General features: G+C 40.4%; 3 protein-coding genes across 3 annotated transcripts; all 3 read left to right on the top strand.

The window, feature by feature from the left end:
- Positions 1–654: 654 nt before the first annotated feature.
- LOC134098330 (protein unc-93 homolog A-like) lies at positions 655–6768 on the top strand. The gene is made up of 8 exons (XM_062551361.1): positions 655–741; positions 1362–1543; positions 2026–2255; positions 3594–3722; positions 4004–4218; positions 5203–5338; positions 5701–5832; positions 6497–6768. Exons 1-8 carry the CDS (start codon positions 655–657, stop codon positions 6766–6768), a joined length of 1383 nt encoding a protein of 460 aa, XP_062407345.1.
- A 3271-nt stretch (positions 6769–10039) lies between these two features.
- On the top strand, positions 10040–14180 carry LOC134098329 (protein unc-93 homolog A-like). The gene is made up of 9 exons (XM_062551360.1): positions 10040–10123; positions 10680–10861; positions 11025–11254; positions 11485–11610; positions 11732–11937; positions 12041–12176; positions 12364–12495; positions 12940–13111; positions 14174–14180. Exons 1-9 carry the CDS (start codon positions 10040–10042, stop codon positions 14178–14180), a joined length of 1275 nt encoding a protein of 424 aa, XP_062407344.1.
- On the top strand, positions 13562–16136 carry ttll2 (tubulin tyrosine ligase-like family, member 2). The gene is made up of 2 exons (XM_062551108.1): positions 13562–13612; positions 14174–16136. The coding sequence occupies exon 2, from the start codon at positions 14202–14204 to the stop codon at positions 16020–16022; it is 1821 nt and encodes a 606-aa protein (XP_062407092.1). The 5' UTR covers positions 13562–13612; positions 14174–14201; the 3' UTR covers positions 16023–16136.
- Positions 16137–19697: the final 3561 nt, after the last annotated feature.

Raw genomic sequence — 19697 nt, 5'->3', positions numbered from 1 at the left:
CGATGTCATGCTCCATGCTTTTTGTTTAGGCCTACTTTTCCCCGCTGTTTCAGACGTTAGCCGCAAAGGATTATTGGTAGGGGGGAACATGAGTGTGCATAGATGCTGCCTTCAAACTACTGTCATTCAGGAAATCCTAGAAGCAAAAATGATTTTTTTCCCCTCCAAACTGCACCCTTGCTCCCTAGTTGGATATCATAAAAGGCAGGAGTTTTTCCGGTTTCAAACAGAGCCTGTGTGTGTGTGTATGTGTGTGTGTGTGTGTGTGTGTGTGTGTGTGTGTGCGTGCGTGTGTGAGATTGAGAGACAGAAACAAAGAATACAGAGAGTCTGTGCATGTGAAAGTGTGTGTGTGTGTGTGTGTGTAAGAGTGAGAGTGAGAGAGAAACAGATACAAAGAGATAGAGATAGAGACTGGGAAAACAGACCGCAAAAACACAGAGAAACAGTGAATGTCCCACTTCACTAAACTGAAGTGAACAACTAGAAGACCTTGTGAACAACTATACAACTCTGCCTTTAATCTTGACAATAGGGACAAAGGTTCACCACTGGGTCATCTCCTTTTGATCAGGCAATAAATCACCTCAAGCACTGTTACTTTGCTCACATTTGTTTCAGTGGACCAGAGAACTAGCCTGGTAATTTGCTAAAATGGGACGGCACATGAAAAATGTTGTGGTGGTTTCATCTGGATTTTTGCTTTTATTCACTGCTACTGGAGGCCTGCTCAATCTACAGGTAAGACTGTGTTTAATAATATATTATATTAATGATATAGGCCCAATGTAGGCTCGGCCTGTGACAGGTAAAGTAAGAGGCAAGGAGACTGAATGAATGACGAACACCTCACCCCAGACTATACAGCAGCTTGGAGAAATGGTGTGGTAGGAGCAGGCTTCATTCAGTCTCAGTGTGCAATAAACATGTTGGTATGCAAAGTGCGGTCTTTTTTCTTCTTTGATGTACAGCAGGTTGACCTAAATTTGGGTAGACTATGTTATCTGTGTTTATGGCCTGCCCTGCCATGTAGGCATGCCCATGCCGTAGGAACCTGACATCGAGAATAGGATTTTTTGTTTCTGAAGCCGGACTTTTTCACCTGTTAACTGGGACCATAGACTACAGTTTATGACTCACACTTCATAGCTTCTGTTCCTTTCAGTTTATATAAACACAGACATATTTTTAAGTCCTAATTAGTCTACAGCCTATTCTGTAAAAAAAAACAAAACAAATAAATAGTGAGAAAATCAGACTGAACTTAAAATTCTAAACCGAATTGTGAATTCAGTTGAGTGTATTGTTACAGTACATCCCTAGAGCATACAGCAGGTGCCCTTGTTTTGCGTTTGACACAGAGCAGTCTGAATGCTGATGAGGGCCTGGGTCTGGCCTCCAACAGCGTGACCTTCGCCTCCATCATCCTGTCCTCCATGTTCATCACCCCGACTGCCATCAGGTACCTGGGATGCAAATGGACCATCTTTGCTGGGATGGCATGCAATGTGGTGTACACCTTAGGAAATTTGTATCCAAGCTGGTAAGTTTGTTACATATAACTATTGACAATTTATACTGTATAATACGTTGGCAGAGCGTAGGGTAGGTAGCATAGTTGCAGTGTAACATTACTGGAAAGATAGTGTAATGAACTACTGTATTAGACTGGTTAATAATTTATATAAAGTAAGTACAACACACCTGCTGGGTTCATAAGTGTCCATAAAATGTTGCAACAGGGCAATGGCACTATGAAACATCTAATACCAAGACTAATAAACTGCTAAACTAGTTAATAAACTTACAACAAAAGGTGTCACACACGTCACATCCAAAGATCACTTGTTACATCATCTGCCTCCATAGTAGCTAGCTACCATTTTGTTGTTGTTGTTGTTGTTGTTGTTGTTGATGATGATGATGATGGCTGTTGGCAGTGTAAAGTACTGTGCATGGTCCTATTTGAGCCCTAGTAGATGACTGGGTGACATAAACCAGAACAGTAAAACAACTCTCTTCCAGGGCAACCCTGATGCCCAGCTCAGTGATTCTGGGGCTGGGGGAGTCTCCACTTTGGGCAGCCACTAGCACCTACTTAACAATCAGTGGAGGACTGTATGCAGTCGAAGAAAACAAGAAGAGTCAAGATGTGATCAACCAGTACTTTGGGATTTTGTATCTCCTCTACCAGTCCTCAGCAGTGTGGGGTAACCTCCTGTCCTCTGTGGTATTAGGACAGGACCCCACAACTGGTAATATTTCATTTGTCATGTAACCTACTATCGGAATAACATCTACTATCGCCCTCTTATGTGTATGTGTCACTTAATATTAATTTCTATAGAAACTATGACGGTGTATTTGTAATGAAGTGCACCCACACCATAAGTGCATCTAAATTAGCTATGTACCAAAAATGGCATTTTACCGTGACTAGAAGAGCTGTAAACAGTGTTGCAAGGCTGCATGTACAAAACCGCTTGGAGCTGCAGTGGAATTTTGATTTGTGATGAGAATTCTTGGTCTAACCGTTGATGTGCCGTGGGAAAGGGCGAAAATAGGCGAACCACCAAGACAGCACTAAACTCTGAGCGTGGTAAACAAAATATATTAAATACGGATATTTCAGGAGGTAAAAGCCCCGGTAAGAACCAAACCAGATTTTGTTCAAATCTACACACCTGGCTACTGAAAAATGTAAGGTTCATTTATCAAATGTTATTTTGAGGTATTAAAAACATTTTTGTTTTGGAATTTTCAGACGAAAGGGGCGATAATTGGTGTCGTTACAATATAGTACACTTTAAAAGCATATTCTATTGAGGGTGAATTGTGTGCTACTTGGCATATTTTCAGGGAAACTTCAACCTTGCATGCTTTCAAATAATACATACAAGCAATCAAATAAACACACTACTGTACGTAACCTGTCCCTGAGGGTCATTTGAGGGATTCTTTTAAAACACTTCTACCAAAAGGTTTTATAAAAAAAAAATTCCTGACACTTCTCACATCCGACACTTCTGCTTTTCACATCCGAATGCGCCTTACACTGTCACAAATTACAAATGACACAAATTACACTATCAAAATACAACAAAAATGTCAGACAGAGTACTGTGATACTTTTTAATATTATGAGTATGAATTAAGGCGTCTGTGCATGTGGTGAAGAAAATAGTTGAATCCCTTAAATGTCTCCACTGTCGTCGAATCTCATTGACAGTGGTCCTTTCCGAAACGTACAGTATCTCTACCCAGTATTAAAGAGTATCTCTACCCCTCGATTAAAGAGTGTACTCGGATGGGAAGCAGCCTCGCAGCTAAGTTAAGTTCCCTTGATTAGCGCATAGGATTATAATACCGCACTCAGCTTTGGTACGAACTTCTCTCTCCCTAGCGGAAGCTGGTTATCACGATTCACGGGACCATGCATTTGTTTACAGGTATGGCCTACTCATACGGAACTAACATTTTGAAACGTCCCCCATGAAGTAACTCGTTTTGGAAAGGGCCTTTGTCTTGGTCTTAGACATTTCATGCTGACAAATTCATAAGGTCATAATCAAGTTTTTTTCCCCTTTCCTTAGAGAACATCACACGTGATGATTTACTGTTCTGTGGAGTGGACAGTTGTGGAGTTCTCGATGTTTCTCTTGGAAACTCCACCACCAGGCCAAATGACAGACTGGTGTACACACTCTTGGGCTGTTATCTAGGTAGGCCAGCATCACATGACTGGACCCAACGTACCCAAAATCTACCCAAACATGCACAGTGAAATATTTAGAATGTATAGAGGTGGAAAGTTTTCAATAGTTTGCAGTGATGACTATTAGCCGCCGCTTATACATTGATGTTGCTAAATTTCTTCAGCTATGAGGTTCATACAGGGGGCAGACCCATCACTGCTAGTTTCTACAAGTATCATTTGATTCATTTCCACAGATTACTGACATTTGTGGAGCACGAAATAACTTGAGCTGTTGTTGTTCCCTAGGCGTGGGTGTTTTGGCGATGTTACTGATTGCTGTATTCCTGGATAATATTGACAAAAAAGAGAAACCAGAGGCAATGAGCCAGCAGACAGAGACATTTTGCAGCACACTCTTAGCCACATTCAGACGACTAAGAGACAAGCGGCAAGTTCTCCTCATACCAGTGACATCATACATCGGACTGGAACTCGGCTTCCTGAGCGCAGATTATACAAAGGTACAAATAAAAACAAGACTGCAGTCGCCCTGAGCCCATGGGCTTCTCAAGAAGTACCTTTCTGTCCAAATTGGCCAATTCTGCCACTTATTCTAGAAAACAATTGATCTCATTGAAAAACTAGAAGGGCACTCTGAGAGGGCAGATCAAAGTAAAATGCTGTAACATGCCACATTAGCAAACTAAATGCTAAATAAGCAGCATTATGAGTTAATTGTGAGTTGGACCACTCTAGAAATTGATAGGTTTGTTCCTGGTCTATACTATAACTTCTCATCCAGTTTTTTTTTTTTATTGTGCAAATCCTGCTCACAGACAAAGCCCATCAAAGACATAACCTCTTTGGTTAAATATTCATATACGGTCAATTATACAACAGTTAGGTCCGGTCGAACGATTTAGCAATATCTGATTGGACGAGACGCGTTCTATCAGTGGTGATATTAACCGATATCACCACTGGTGACTCTTCACAGCTAATAATCACTCCGCGACGGTTGATTCTTCGCTTTGATTTAACCAGACTTAGCAGTTGCATAGCAACCACACGCGTTCTGAGCTAGTCCTACTTCGCATAGCGGAGGAACTGGGCTAAATAAAACGATGGCAAATAATAATTATCCTTCCTAAAAATGCACTCGGGTATCTTTTTTTTGTTGGCAATGGAACTGTTGTATAAAAGCATTATCGCACTCATGGTCGTGGTGTTGTTGGCCAATATCGCCACGGCTGTAGTTACCTACGGCACTCAGCCTTCGGCTTCGTGCCTGCGGCGAACCACAGCCGTGGCGATATTGGCCAACAACACCACTCCCACTCGTGCGATAATGCTTAAGTAACATGACTGATGTTTAGCAGATGCTTTTATCCAGAGCGACATGGACTTGGGTTTAAGATTCCAAAGCGGGACATTTAAGTTTAGATTTTAGGTGTTCATTGGTGCTATTATGTGAATTATTCAAAAGCCTCCCTTTGTGTCCGCAGGATTATGTAACATGTGCCTTGGGAATCCATTTTGTTGGATATGTCATGATCTGCTTTGGTGTCACTGGGTCACTGTTCTCCTACGTGTTTGGGAGGCTGTCACAGTACAGTGGAAGACTGACACTTTTTATCTTGGGTAAGGCACCAGAAAAATCAGAGCCCACAGCTGCAAGTTAGAAAGTATAATAAGACCATGAAACCCAAGACATCTAGCGAGAATCGTGAAACATTACCTTGTCAGTATAGATCTAGCTCTTTGGAGATCGTTTTTGCCTGTTGTTAGTCCTTTGCCTCCACAACAAAAGCATTTCCGGCATCATTTCCATTCTGTACAGGGGAAACAAGCCATGAGAAGTAGGCTATTTACAACAGCAAAGAAAGATATAAATATATCGCGATTCTAGGGAAAGCTCTATAGAGTGCTAAAAATACCTGAAACTGCACAGTATGCCTTTAAGCTTGATTGGCCAATAATTGGAGCTGTCTGTCTGCCCACAGCTGCAGTCACGCAGCTCTCCTGTATCCTGGTTCTTCTGCTCTGGAAGCCTAATCATGACCAGCTGCCCATCTTCTTTGCTATCAGCGGCCTGTGGGGAATGGCTGATGCTGTGTGGCAAACACAAAACAATGGTAATTTTGTTTACTTCATTTAAGTGGTCATAACTTTGTTTACATCTCACCCTATTCTGTATAAAAGAAAAAATAATACAAAATACTGTAAAAACACAGAGTCAAATACAAAACAGAAGATGGATAGAATACAGTATTGGATAATAAACATATTCTATCAATCTTCTGTTTGTATTTGACTGTGTTTTTACAGTATTGATTTTTTTTAAGAAGAACACCTCTCTTGCTCTATGGAATAAAATAATAGGTCTAGAAACAGCTCTGTATAAAGAAAAGAAGAAAAACTATTGAATATGAAATCAATGAATTTACTAGCCTGAAAAACCAGCGCCAACTGCTGGACGGCAAAATGTTTTGCCTGCATTTGGGTCTGGCCTCGGACCACTGTACATTTTGAAAACACTGCCCTGAATCTGGCAGATGGCAACTAAACCAATCACAACGCAGAGATGTGTTTTGAATCAACGCGGGCGAGGCAGAGGGCTCTGGGGCGGGGTTTTGAGGGAGCGTTGGCCTATAGGCACAGAAACGGTTTGAAAGACAACGGGTTGTGCTCATCAACAATGTTCCGTTGTATCCATTCATCGAGGCCAGACTAAATTAGACATCCCCATTTAGGCTGGTTTATCAGGCTATGAATTTACACCTTTCTACCAATTTTCAGCCCTTTATGGAGTTCTCTTCCATAGCCAGAAGGAGGCAGCATTTGCCAACTATCGTCTTTGGGAGTCCGTGGGATATGTGACAGCATTCGCCTGCAGTTCTTTCCTTTGTGTGGATGTTAAATTGTACATGCTTTTGGCTGTCCTTCTGCTGTCTGTAACTCTGTGCTGTATTGTTGAGTATGAGGAATACAAAAACCCAACACCAGGAATTGAGGAGGCCAAGTCTGTGGGGCCAGAAGACAATAACCATGTCGATTTGAATGTGCTATAAATTCTCAATACATCATATGACTGTTCATTTTCTCCATGTCAACACACCTAGATAGATTTTATTTGTTGAATTACACCAGGAATCACCTAACTGTGTTGTGTTGAGATGAGGTTTAAAACCGTAATTGGATTGTAAAATATAGATGTCTGTTAATATATTTATTAGGCTACATACACAATGAACTTGGCTCCACCCAAGAAAGTGCCTACTCATTATAGTCTTCCAACTACCACTTTTGACGGAACTTGATGTAGTTGAGGAGAGTACGATAAGGAGTTGAACTTCAGGACAAACAAGATAGGCCAAGATCAAGACATCCAGATTTGCTGATGCCAACCAAGTATAATTTCAGAAGACGAAAAGGAAGTGATTGGACTGGTGAAACATATCTGGCTAAAGGCTGTTAACATTTGAGCCCAACAACCAATACAATTGTACCCTCCCTTCTGTGGTGGTCATGCTACAAGCCATTTTGATTATTTCCCATTAAAGGAATAGTTCGTTATTTTACACTTTAAGCCCATTTTCTGTATTGCCTAGCATGAAAACGAGTGTTAGACACCGACATTTCGACTATTGAGCCTGTTTGTGGAATTTGGCAGCTTTAGAATGGAGTTCTGTATGGCTTTAACATTGCTCACTTTGTGCATGGTCTATTCTGTCCTTAAAACACCCCTAAATGTTTTAAAAATGTGCAGCTCACCGAGTGGTTACTGGTCGTCAACAATCTTCTATAGCAAGTTTCGCAGTGAAATTCAAATTCTGTTGTGTTATATTAGGCACACACGGTTAAAAAAGTACTTCCGGGATTTCGAAAATCCCTGATAACAGATGACAGAAGCTGTATTTCGCTGCTAAACTTGCTATAGAACGTTTAGGGGTGTTTTAAGGACAGAATAGACCATGCACAAAGCGAGCAATGTTAAAGCCATACAGAGCTCCATTCTAAATCTGCCAAATTCCACAAACGGGCTCAATCGTCGAGATTTCGGTGTCAAACACTCGTTTTCATGCTAGGCAATACAGAAAACGGACTTAAAGTGTAAAATACCGAAATATTCCTTTAACAGAGCCATGAGGTGTATGGACTGTAGGAGTTATTCTGTAGCCTGGATGCCAGACCGAAGTTTAGCCCCGACTCCATTCTTTTTCTGCAGGGAACTTCGGTCTGGCACTGCTCCGTTCAGCTGCTACTATTCGAGATACAGATCTGTTCGGACCAATCACATTTCACAGGGCGGGCTTTACGTGATGATTGACAGATGAACAGCAGTGACGTTCACGGCTGCATGCGTCCTCGTTCAACGAGTTGGGCGTGAGACCACGTTGGCTTAGGTTGATTTTGATTGCAACAGAAACGCTATGGCTATGAATGCATAATTTGTTCATGCAGTTTGGCCTTTCGTTTATCTTAGCTATTGAAACGGAGGTTTTATCACGGATTCGCACAATCGTTTCTGAACACTTAGACCAACGAGGATATGTGGGAAAACTTCAGTTTCACTTTCACCCAGTTAAAACAGCATGTTTGGGTGATGTTGTTCCCGTTTGTTTAAAAATGTCTGTTTGCTCGTTGGGTTAACGACACACTTCCCCAGCTGTTCATTGCATACAGTTTGAAGGAATTATTTTTAAAAACGAAGGAGGATGTTTTCCATAGCCTACCCTGCTACATATTTCTGTCTTAGATTTCGCAGATACTGACAGCCAATAACTTGTTCTGTTTGGTTTGGTCTATCCAATGAGTGCAGAGCTATCCCCCTCGCACTGTATCGGTTGAATCACGCCCCATAATCGCAGCTGAATGGAGCAGTTTCAGACTCATATTCTGATAAGAATTGAGTATGATGTCGTCAGGTTAGTTATTCTGAGCATAGGCAGAGAATGGAGAGCTTTAAGACCAACCGGAGAAGTTCACTTAATTTGAGAAAAACGTATCTCTACTAGAATCAAGAACACCGTCTTTAGACTTGTCTGCCCGAACAGATGCCCGATAAGTGCCCAAAAATTGTTGCAAAAGGGCCACTGAGTGGAGGGACTTGCCTAAAAGGACCTTGTCATCGAGTTCTCTCAAAGGGTGGCAGCATTTGCCAACTATTGTCTTTGGAAGTCCGTGGGATATGTGATCGCATGTGTGCAAAAAGTGACGTTGTGCTCATTAAATCTTGGTGGGCATGTGTTTCAAAGTATTTTAAGTGTTTTCAAGTGTTCTTAATAAACTCTTTGAATTGGACAAAAAAGATTGTGCAGTCATCGTTCAAGCTGAGATTTAAAACCATTAAAAAATGTATGGATGTATGGATGTCTAATTTATATCTGTTCAACATACACTTAAATTATTACGTGTTTCTTATGTTATATGTTATGGTTTGTATTATTATGGTAGGCTAATTATTTATTTGTATGGCTTGTGATTTAATTGGTATTGTTTTACATTATTGCTGTTGGTGCTCCTTGGTGTAGTCTTACCAACTTTTTGTATTGCTTAACTATTGTGTTGTTGTTATTTGTATGACGCTTTGGACAAAAGACCATACTGTATATACTGTACAGTGCCCTCCATAAGTATTGGAACACATGCTAAAGTTGACTATAAAGAGGAATATAAAATCATCTTTTGGAAATGTATCTTAATGCCTTTAATTAAAAAAAGAGAGGAAATATCCAACCTTTAAGGACATCAATTTTCTTTGTGAATGAATAATGTATCGTGAATAAATAAATGTTTTCCTTAAAATACAGGGGTCATACTGTAAGTATTGGAACCCCTATGTTAACCCTATGTGTTACAATTCCCATAGAGGCAGGCAGATTTTATTTTGTTTATTGTTTAAATGCCAATTATTCCATGGATCCAGGACACTATGCACCCTGCTGGCCTTTGGAATTAAAATAACCCCACATCATCACACACCCTTCACCATACCTAGAGATTGCCATGGTTTTGGAGTCTATTAGTTGGTTTGGTGTGCATTGAGCTCAATGAGAATTTGCATTTATTACCTAATGAACTTTGATCCATTGAAGATACTGACAAAACATTACAGTCTTACCACTATCAACGATCACGCGATGACAGTGGTGTTACTTATTAAATGGATTATCTAACGCTGAGTCACAAATAGTGATAGCAAGTTGGTTGTAACTCTTTTCGGTTGTGAGGCAAAACAATGCATGTGGATAGCTGACGGAACTCTCTTTTATATTTTTATACAAACAACTTCAAAAAACATCTACACGAATATAAAGAATTTATTGATAAACAAAAAACATGGGGAACTTGAAAAATGTCATAGTAATTTCTTGTGGATTCTCAATGGTATTCACATCAATAGGGAGCCTCCAAAGCTTACAGGTAAAGTGGATTGTCTTTCTGTTTGGCATCATTATGGTGTCCTAGTAAAAAGGGTTGATTATGTTGACAAAATGTTGAAGCAAAGTATTGAGCCAAAGTAAGTCAATAAAAAAACTAGTATCTCTGCTTAAATGCGGAACTATTATTTACTGTTTATTATGATTGTGCTGTCAGTTGTTTTGCCTTATATGGAAAAGCATCACCGAGTCTTAGTAAACAGCTACTTTATACCACCGTGAATAATTGAAATAAGCTATACAGGCTTGGAATACATTTGCTAATATAATGTGCAGTTCATTAGTTCATCATTATTTGATTTACATGTATTCATTTGGCAGACACTGTTGTCCAAAGTGACTTACATATTATATTACAATGTTTGTTTTACATTGTCCCTGCAGCAACTTGGGGTTAAGTGCGTTGCTCAAGGGCACAACGGTGAATTGAACCTACAACTTTCAATTGACCTTATAGTAAGGAAGACTGTAAAGTTCTGACAAAACGAGAGTGAGGTCTGAATTCTCTCAAAGTTGAATTCAGTGACATTTCTCCACAGAGCAGTCTGAATGCAGAGGAAGGGATGGGTGTAACATCAGTGAGTGTCGCATACGCAATGATGATCCTGTCCTCCTTGTTTGTAGCACCAACACTTATCAGCTACCTGGGCTGCAAGTGGACTGTTGTTCTCTGTACCGGAGGCGGTGTCATTTACACACTTGGTAACTTCTTTCCAGGATGGTACGCACATGCAATTTAAATTCTAGGGAGTCTGCTTACTTCAATTATTCCAGCATAGCAGACCTAAAACATGTTTGTTGTTTCAAGTATGAAAACCTTGATTCGCCTTGATGTGTGCATGCTGTGACACCTACTTGTAATAATGTCTTGCTTTCACTTCCAGGCCAAGTTTGATCATAGCTTCCACAATTATAGGCTTAGGAGCATCGCCACTCTGGGCAGCAGTGAGCACCTACATTACTGCCACTGGCAACCTGCAAGCAGAAATAGACAAGAGGGAAAGCTCAGATGTGATCAATCAATATTTTGGCATTTTGTTTCTTGCCCACCAGTCATCCAATGTCTGGGGCAACCTCCTGTCCTCTCTTATACTCGAGCAGGGTTCAAAGCCAGGTAAAGGAGCACTCAAATGCACAATACATACACACAGCACAGCACCCCATCTCTCTCTGTCCTTCTTGCTTCCGTCTCTCCACTGTAAAAACATAAAGCGCATACACACACACACACACACAAATAATCTCACACATGTTTATGTGTATGGATGCATATAAAAAAACAAGATAGACTGTACAGTTGATTTGGAAAGCAAGCTTGAACTAGTTTATCTGACTGCCACACAGTGAATGTCTCCCTGGAGGACCCTATGTTCTGTGGTGTCAGCAGCTGCCTCAACTCCAGTGGGTTGGAGGCCCTCATGGAAAGGCCTGGAGAAAGGCCTTTGAACATTCTCCTGGGCTGCTATCTTGGTGAGCTACAGTACCGACTTTGAAGATTAAAACTATTAATCAGTTATTAATTGGTTATATTTAACCATTTTACAAACAGCTTGATATCATTGTTGTACTTATAATTGTTCTTCACGTTCAGGGATTGGCGTGCTGGGGATGCTCACTATTGCTGTATTTGTGGATAATATGAAAGAAAAAGAAGCCACTGATTCTGAGAAGAAATCATTTTGTACTGTCTTTTTTGCTACATTTAAACGGCTCAAAGACTACCGACAAGCTCTTCTCATTCCTCTAACAATGTTCGTTGGTCTCGAAATTAGTTTCCTTACTGGAGACTATACCAGTGTGAGTTGGCTTCAGTAAAATATAATCTGAAACAATTTGGTCCCACCACTTTATTTGTAGACTTTCTTTGTAAATTAAAATTTTTAGTATTTTCTCTTCCTAGGTGTATGCTACATGTGCCTTAGGAATACACTATGTGGGCTTTGTAATGATCTGCTTTGGTGTCTCGGGTTCAGTAACTGCCTTGACTGTGGGAAAGATATCCCAATACACAGGAAGAAAAGTACTGATTGCATTAGGTAAGTTATAAAAAATCACTATATAATCAGTTATAAATAATACAGCCACTCTAAAATGCAATAGTTTACATTTTCACTTGAACAATGTATTCAGTTAACAGTATTTATTTTACTAAGGGCTAGAAGCTTTAATGAGCCGTGTGTTCACATATCTCTGCGAATGCAATTCTCAATTATCTTTACACAGCTGCAGTGACAAACCTGTCTTGTATATTGGGTCTACTTGTATGGAGACCTCATCCAGACCAGCTGCCTGCCTTCTTCATCTTCCCCTCTCTTTGGGGAATGGCAGATGCTATATGGCAGACACAAATGAATGGCATGTAGTCATTTACCTTGACAACATAGACTATTGTGGCCTACAGAAAGGCCCAATGCGTAGGCTACTTGCTACTTTATAGGTTGTTAGCCTATAGTTAGAATGCTCTTTTAATGTCCAAAAAGCAAGCAAGTTCGGAATATCTTTTTAGTGGTAATAATTTTTATGGTTTGTATATTTATCCCATTGTTTATCTTCATTATTGATTGTATTTATAATGCAATATTGCATTGCCATTATTGTTATTATTGCTATTTAAAAACATATATAAAATATATAAGCTACTGTTTAGGCTATTGTTTTGTTTTGCAAGTTGCATGTAATTTAGAAAGTTGCTTTGGACAAAAGCTAAGTTCCATAACCATGACCATAAAGTGTAGGCTATTCTAGCCTTTCATTTTTAGGCCCATGTCCTCATGCCCCTATGTTGCCATTTCCTTTCAGCTCTTTATGGAGTTCTCTTCTATGACCAGAAAGAGGCAGCATTCTCCAACTACCGGCTGTGGGAGTCCTTGGGCAGTGCAATTTCCTTTGCGCTCAGTATCTTCATTTGTGTGGAAATTAAGTTATACATACTTATTGTTGTCCTTGTACTTGGCGTTATACTCTATGCCGTGTTAGAATACAAACAGAGCCAATGTGAAATAGTAGAATTTAACACGAACTCAAGTGGTACCTTACCATCAAAAGAAACGAATCTATAGCCCAGTCTTAAAAATACTTACAGTAGGCCTACTGGGCTTAAAAAGAAGCATTTAGCCTAGGTGATGTCTGTAGCCTAGGCTAGCCTATGTTACCTAACCTTACAAAAAAGCTTGTACGATAGCCTACATTTGTAATAAATATACTGCAATAATAGACTTTGTCGTGTTGCTACTTTTTCAATTAACATTTGATTACCGTCATCCAAAAGCTGCCTTTCCCAAAAGGATGATATCATATCACGATAAAACCACAGTTCACGACCAACATTTTAGAAATCTAGTTCTAGGTTCTACTACTTCCGTTCAGAGCATGATGCTCTTGGTATCTTAGCAACACAAAGATGACGATTGCGAGTGTGATACAGACAGAGAGCAGGGCGAACGGAGGAGGCGGCAGGTGTGCTCCCTGACAGGTAAGTTAATGCCTAGATAGCCTGTCTAGCCTAAATATCTTTAGCGGAATGTCTGCATTTTTTGTTGTACGATTCTTGCATGGTTTACTAGAAGTCGCTTACGTTATTCATTCATTTATTTAGGGGTCGTTATGTTCTGCAAATGTATGGAAAGCTAAACTTGCTGAACTGGCATCCTAGAAATCCTAGCCAAACAACCCAATGGCTCAACATTAAACAGAATTGAACGTTAGCCTAAACAAATTTAATCTCCCCACAGAGTAGGCTAGCCTAGGCCAGGCTATGACCTACAGTAGGCCTATAGGCTAATATTTTATCAGCAGTCACCCTAACTTGGCTTCCATGACTTCAGCCTAACGTGGAATGAAATTTAGCCTATAGGCCTAATCTAATATTTCTTCATGCAAAATAGCCTAGGCCTACTTCATTCACAAATGTAAACACCAACAGTAGCCTATGCTCCTATCAGCTCAACCTTGGTCTAGTCGGTTTTAACTGTTTACAACATGGTAGACTAAATAAATAGCGCTGTTTAAAGTCCTCTCTCGTGCTTCTTTTCAGCATCTGACACACAGCACCTTCGCTGGAAATGGCTGAAGGTGTGTGTGACGCTAAACCTTTGGTGTTCCGTCTTCATGAGGGAGCACCTGAGCTTGTGCGGCAGGTGCTTCTGGAGAGAGGCTGGGAGGAGTTTGAAGAACAGCAGCAGGATGAGGGAGACTGGAACCTTTACTGGCGTGCCTCTGCCTTCCGCAGATCCGACTATGAGAACATCATGCCCTGGCAGAGGCTCAATCACCACCCCAAAACAGTTGGCATTACCCGCAAAGACTGGCTGGCACGGAATTTGAGGAGGATGAGGGGCACATTTGGCCCAGCACTTTACAATTTCAGTCCGACAGCTTTCAATCTCCCTAATGACTACGTACGTTTTTTAGAGGAGTTCTCAAAGCATCGTTTGGCAAATGGTGGTAAGGGCGCTTACTGGATCTGCAAACCAGTGGATCTATCACGAGGGAGAGGCATTTTCATTTTTGAAGATATTAAAGACTTAGCTTATGACTGCCCTGTCATTGTACAAAGATACATCAGTAATCCACTTTTGATTTCGGGCTATAAATTTGACCTTCGGATATATGTTTGTGTGAAGAGCTTTAGTCCTCTAACTATCTATATATATCAGGAAGGCTTGGTTCGTTTTGCAACGGAGAAATTCAACCTGAGTACTCTAAACAACCTCTACTCTCATCTGACCAACACCAGCATTAACAAATTCGGTCCTTTCTATTCAACCGATAAAGAACACATAGGCCAAGGTTGTAAGTGGACACTCAGCAAATTCCGCTGCTTTTTACGGAATATGGGCATTAATGAACTGCTGTTCTGGCAAAAGATCAACAATATCGTAACTCTCACTCTTCTTACCATAGCCCCGTCCATTCCTTCAAGTCCCAACTGTGTAGAGCTGTTTGGGTTTGATATCCTGATTGATGAAAACTTAAAACCATGGTTGCTGGAAGTCAACTACAGCCCTGCTCTCTCGCTGGACTGCTCTGCTGATGTAACCGTAAAAAAAGGCCTCATCAATGACCTCATTGACCTTTTAAACTACAAGGAAAATGATAGCCTTCGACAGAGGGGATACCTGAGACAAAAGTATAGGACACCTTGCTATTTAGGGAGTCAAATTCTGCAGGCCAAAACACCTGTGGTACTCCTGCTCCCAAAGTCCCTCTGTGAACCATCTTGCAGAGAGAAGTGTCAGAGTCAGTCTTGCTTGTGCAGCAGAGGAGGCTCTCCAGGGGAGTCCTGTGGTACAGTGCAGCAGTCACAACACAATTCAACTGAGAACTTGAACTGTGCCCTACGCTTAACCCTGGGATCGAGTTTGACACCAGCAACAAGTTATTGCCGTAGGAAGACACGCTCCCTTCGTTCACAGAAGCCAAAGCCTCTTGACTGTTCAAAGGCATTGGATTTGGAATCTGAGAGTGAGGACGGATCGTGCTCGACAACGACAACTCCTGATATGATGAAGGAAAACTCAAAGAAAAAGGCAGGCAGTTCTGTGAAGTTACCATCAATACATGGACATAAGTACAAGTCAACTGTGTTTCCCTGGGATAACAAAATTCAAAACACTGTGCCCCCATGCCGTATGGGTGATTTCATTCTGACATTTCCCTTTAACGAGGTAACTCTGAAAGCCTCTCAGAAGAAGCTCAACATCAAGATGGCCATACAGGAAGTTTACAAACTCACCAGTCAGCTCTTGTCTTCCTGTGGTCATAAAGGAAAACGAAGGAAAGAGGAGAGCAACAGTACCTTAGGAGGAGAGGACAAGCTTGAGTCACTATTCTGGGGACCAAGGAACCCTCTATCTCTGAACGACTGCTTCTTCAGAACTTGACTAATCTGTCATGTTTTGAATGATACTGTGCTCCATTTAACTGCTTGGGAAAAAGACACCATAACGAGACCAACTGTAACTCTTTAAATGAGCAATAAATAACCCACAGCTTGATCCTTTCTATCTTGGCGTCTCTGGTCATTGTGAAATCAGAGACCTGTAAGGTCAGGTCACAAGGTCACGTCTTCGGAGTACCGTATCTCTGTCGCCAGGTTGGAAAGGCAGGCCACCACATGAATAATTGGTTATCTTGTGCAGTTGTAGATATTTGATGGCTTCAGGGAAAAAGTGCTGGCTTTAAAAAAAAAAAAAAAAAAACTAGAAATGTTAGCTGAATGTGCAAATAGCCACCTTAATTTTGCCAAAACAAATACTTTTCGAACATCTAACATTACAGGAATGCAAATAGTGATGCCAAGTGATATGCTAAGCATTTGTAAGCAAAGCCTACACACACACACACACACACACACACACACGCACACGCACACACATACACACACACACACACACACACACACACACACACACACACACACACACACACACACACACACACACACACACACACACAATGCAACAGCTTGCTGCATTAGTCTCAAAATAAATAATTACTGTATTATTATTTTATTATTATTTTCTTCTCTATTATTGTTTTAAATGTTCCAAATGTAAAGCACTTTGAGATGCATTCTGTGTTTGAACGGTGCTTACAAATAAAGCTTATTATTATTGCTTTTAGTTGCAATTTAGCAACCAGTTGGTTTGCTACAGTATAGTGAAATGAAGAATGCTCTGATAGTCTCTTTTTGGCAATAGGCCCTTTTTATTCGAGTTAGCCTTCAACATGTTAAGTCATTAATCTTGTTCAATTTTGGGACACCTTTTGTCTGAACAGGCTGTACACTCTTAGAAAAAAGGTGCTATGTAGAACCAGAAATGTTTTTATTGCACGCTTTGTAGCCTATGGTTCTTTATACCATTTTTGAAGGGCTCATCAAAGGAATCTACATAATACCCTGGAAAAACTACTCTGGACTAACAGAGTTTCTATAGAATATGAAAGTAATTCCTCTGATTCACAGAAACATTAGTCAGTGGAGATGCTGAGTCATTTCAACAGTACTCATGGAGATACTGTATCAAGCATAGTTAAGTAGTGCTATAAAAGGAGCAAGTTTTGACTTAAAGATTGAATTTCATTTATATACTGTAGTAGATATACAGACAGCTCTACGAAGACGGTGGTAGTGAAAGTGAACAGAGATTTGAACGGTGCAGTAGCTGATTGTAAATATGAATATGAATAGACAAGAATGTAAACATTATGTTGCTAAACAAACAAGAAAAATAAATAATATATACTTTAAGAACAATAGAATAACAGAATATTAATAAAGATAAAGACTGTAGAAGCAGGTGTAAATATTATGACCACAGTTCAGATTGTGTAGAAGAGCTTGTAGACTTACTACAAATGTCTCTGCAATACAAGTAAGTGCAATTTAATAAGTTGCTTCCTCGTTCTTAATCAGTTTTACTGAACCCATAAATTAGGAATGAAACAAACTACTGAAAAGCTAAATCAAGTTTTAACACTTATGTTTGTGTGAGGGAACATCTGATATCTTCATTACTGTATGAATTAGTAATGATAACCCGAGTCTATAATCTGACACTGGGTTTTGTTCACCTGCATAAATTATTCCTGCCATGGGTAAGGACCTCTTCAAAACACATTTCACACTTGAATAAGTACGGTAGATAATGAAATGTCCATTGGGAGTTAGTCTAGGAAGATTTAAGCTACAAGGAATAGATAGACGAAAAGAACAGTAAATATAACATTTGTATTTCTTCAAATACTTGAAATAGAAGGTGTGAAGATATCCAGCCGAGAGGTGTGTGTCAAGAGTTCACAGTTCAAGTTTAACACACAAACATCTACTAATCTGAAATGTCTTGTGCCATTTTGAAAATGTAGACAGTCAGTGTGACCCCGGAACCCTTCAAATGCTGTGGAGGTCATTGGATTTGATATGTTGATACAGTACTTTTCAAATGACACAAGAGTAGAGATGTGGAAAGATAATCAGACATTATGTCAACGGACTTCAACATGATCGACTGTCTGATCTGTGCTTCTCACCCTGCCATGCACGTTTATAGGTCACATTGTTTTACACCTGAACTCTCATGTCTCCTTGAAAGCTCGCTTGCATCCACGTGTCACATTGCAATTGTCTTTCCACATATTTACCCTTGTGTCATTTGGAAACCTGCATAACACATGGCTGACATTTTCTTTCAAGTTGAATGACTCAGTGACACTATATGCATGACCAGGTTCAGTGAGAGTGTCTCATTTTGCACAGGTAGAAATAAGTGAAACTGTAGCTACATAAATGTCATACTGTAGATGTCTACAAATGTCAATCAAAACATTTTTTTTTTAAATGAAAGGTCACAGTGCATAGTTTCAAACACTCTTGAGAGGGACAGACAGAATGAGGCTCACTGAGGCTATTAATTACGTACCCAGGCTGATCAATATTCATATGAGAATGGTGGAGCTCGAGGAACAGAACAAGAAAAAGGAAGAAGAGGACAATGTGGAGCTTAAAACGTGAAGGTAGTAGCATTCACACCAGGACACCATGATAAAGCGAGCGACAGAGCAGAGACCCAGTTAGCAGCCCAAGATCTGGGATAGCCTACTGGCTTAGCCTACTGCATGCGAGACACAAAAACTACAACAGGCAGGCAGAATGAGACACATGAAAAATGTAAGTGATAAAACCATTTTTGACATGGTACCGTATTATTATAAACTATCTGGCCAAAATATGAATCTCTGAACATGTAACTGTTATCAATGCATCGCACGCTGTTCTTCTGATTAGGCCAATGAGCCGTAAATAACGCAGAAGTTAGTCTGGTTCCAGAGAGGGTGTAGCCTACCCCTGAGTGGTTAGCCCTGTGATTTCGCGTTTTTTTGGCGTGCGCTATTAAAAACTGCACCATACTGTGTTGTGGTCTGTCAACAATATCACAAAACTTGGTGGGAGGATGTAGGTGTAGCACAGGCTCAGGAAACCCCATTCACTTTTGGAGCCAATCCAAGAGGCCTTCGAGATAATTTACAAATTTTCATGCGATGATAGCGAAACTGAAACTTAGCCTAGTACCCTTTTAGTTTATATGATGACTTTGTGCGTAGTGCCGGCGACATTAATTTCTTTCACGTCTTACAAATGCATTCATAGTCTAATAGTAATGGCATAAGTTAACCTGTAGGACTGATAGGTCAGTAACGAAGGTATAATACTTTTCTTCCCTTTTCAAATGTGGTCACTCACGGCACACAAAACGTTTAGACTGCACTGGCGGTGATCACCGTATAACAAAAGTATGGCATTCACACCTCTATGTTGGCACGTTGTAAGCATTATGCTCACATTGAACTCAGGACACAACATGCAGAATTATGATCAATCTGTGGGAAAGAGGTAAAGCCACTGCAACCACTCACCAGTCAAACTTCTCTCTTCCTTACTCTCTATCTGTCTAGCTTTCTCGTGGCCCTTCCAGTGGATGCTCATCAGAAGAGGACAGGTAGCCTACTGTAGAAAAGTAGAAGAAAAAGAAGAACAGTAAAAAGAGGTGAGATTGTGG

This window comes from Sardina pilchardus, chromosome 12 (assembly GCF_963854185.1).
Source record: "Sardina pilchardus chromosome 12, fSarPil1.1, whole genome shotgun sequence".
In the NCBI taxonomy this organism is placed as follows: Eukaryota; Metazoa; Chordata; class Actinopteri; order Clupeiformes; family Clupeidae; genus Sardina; species Sardina pilchardus.
This window is presented reverse-complemented; position numbering and strand designations above follow the sequence as displayed.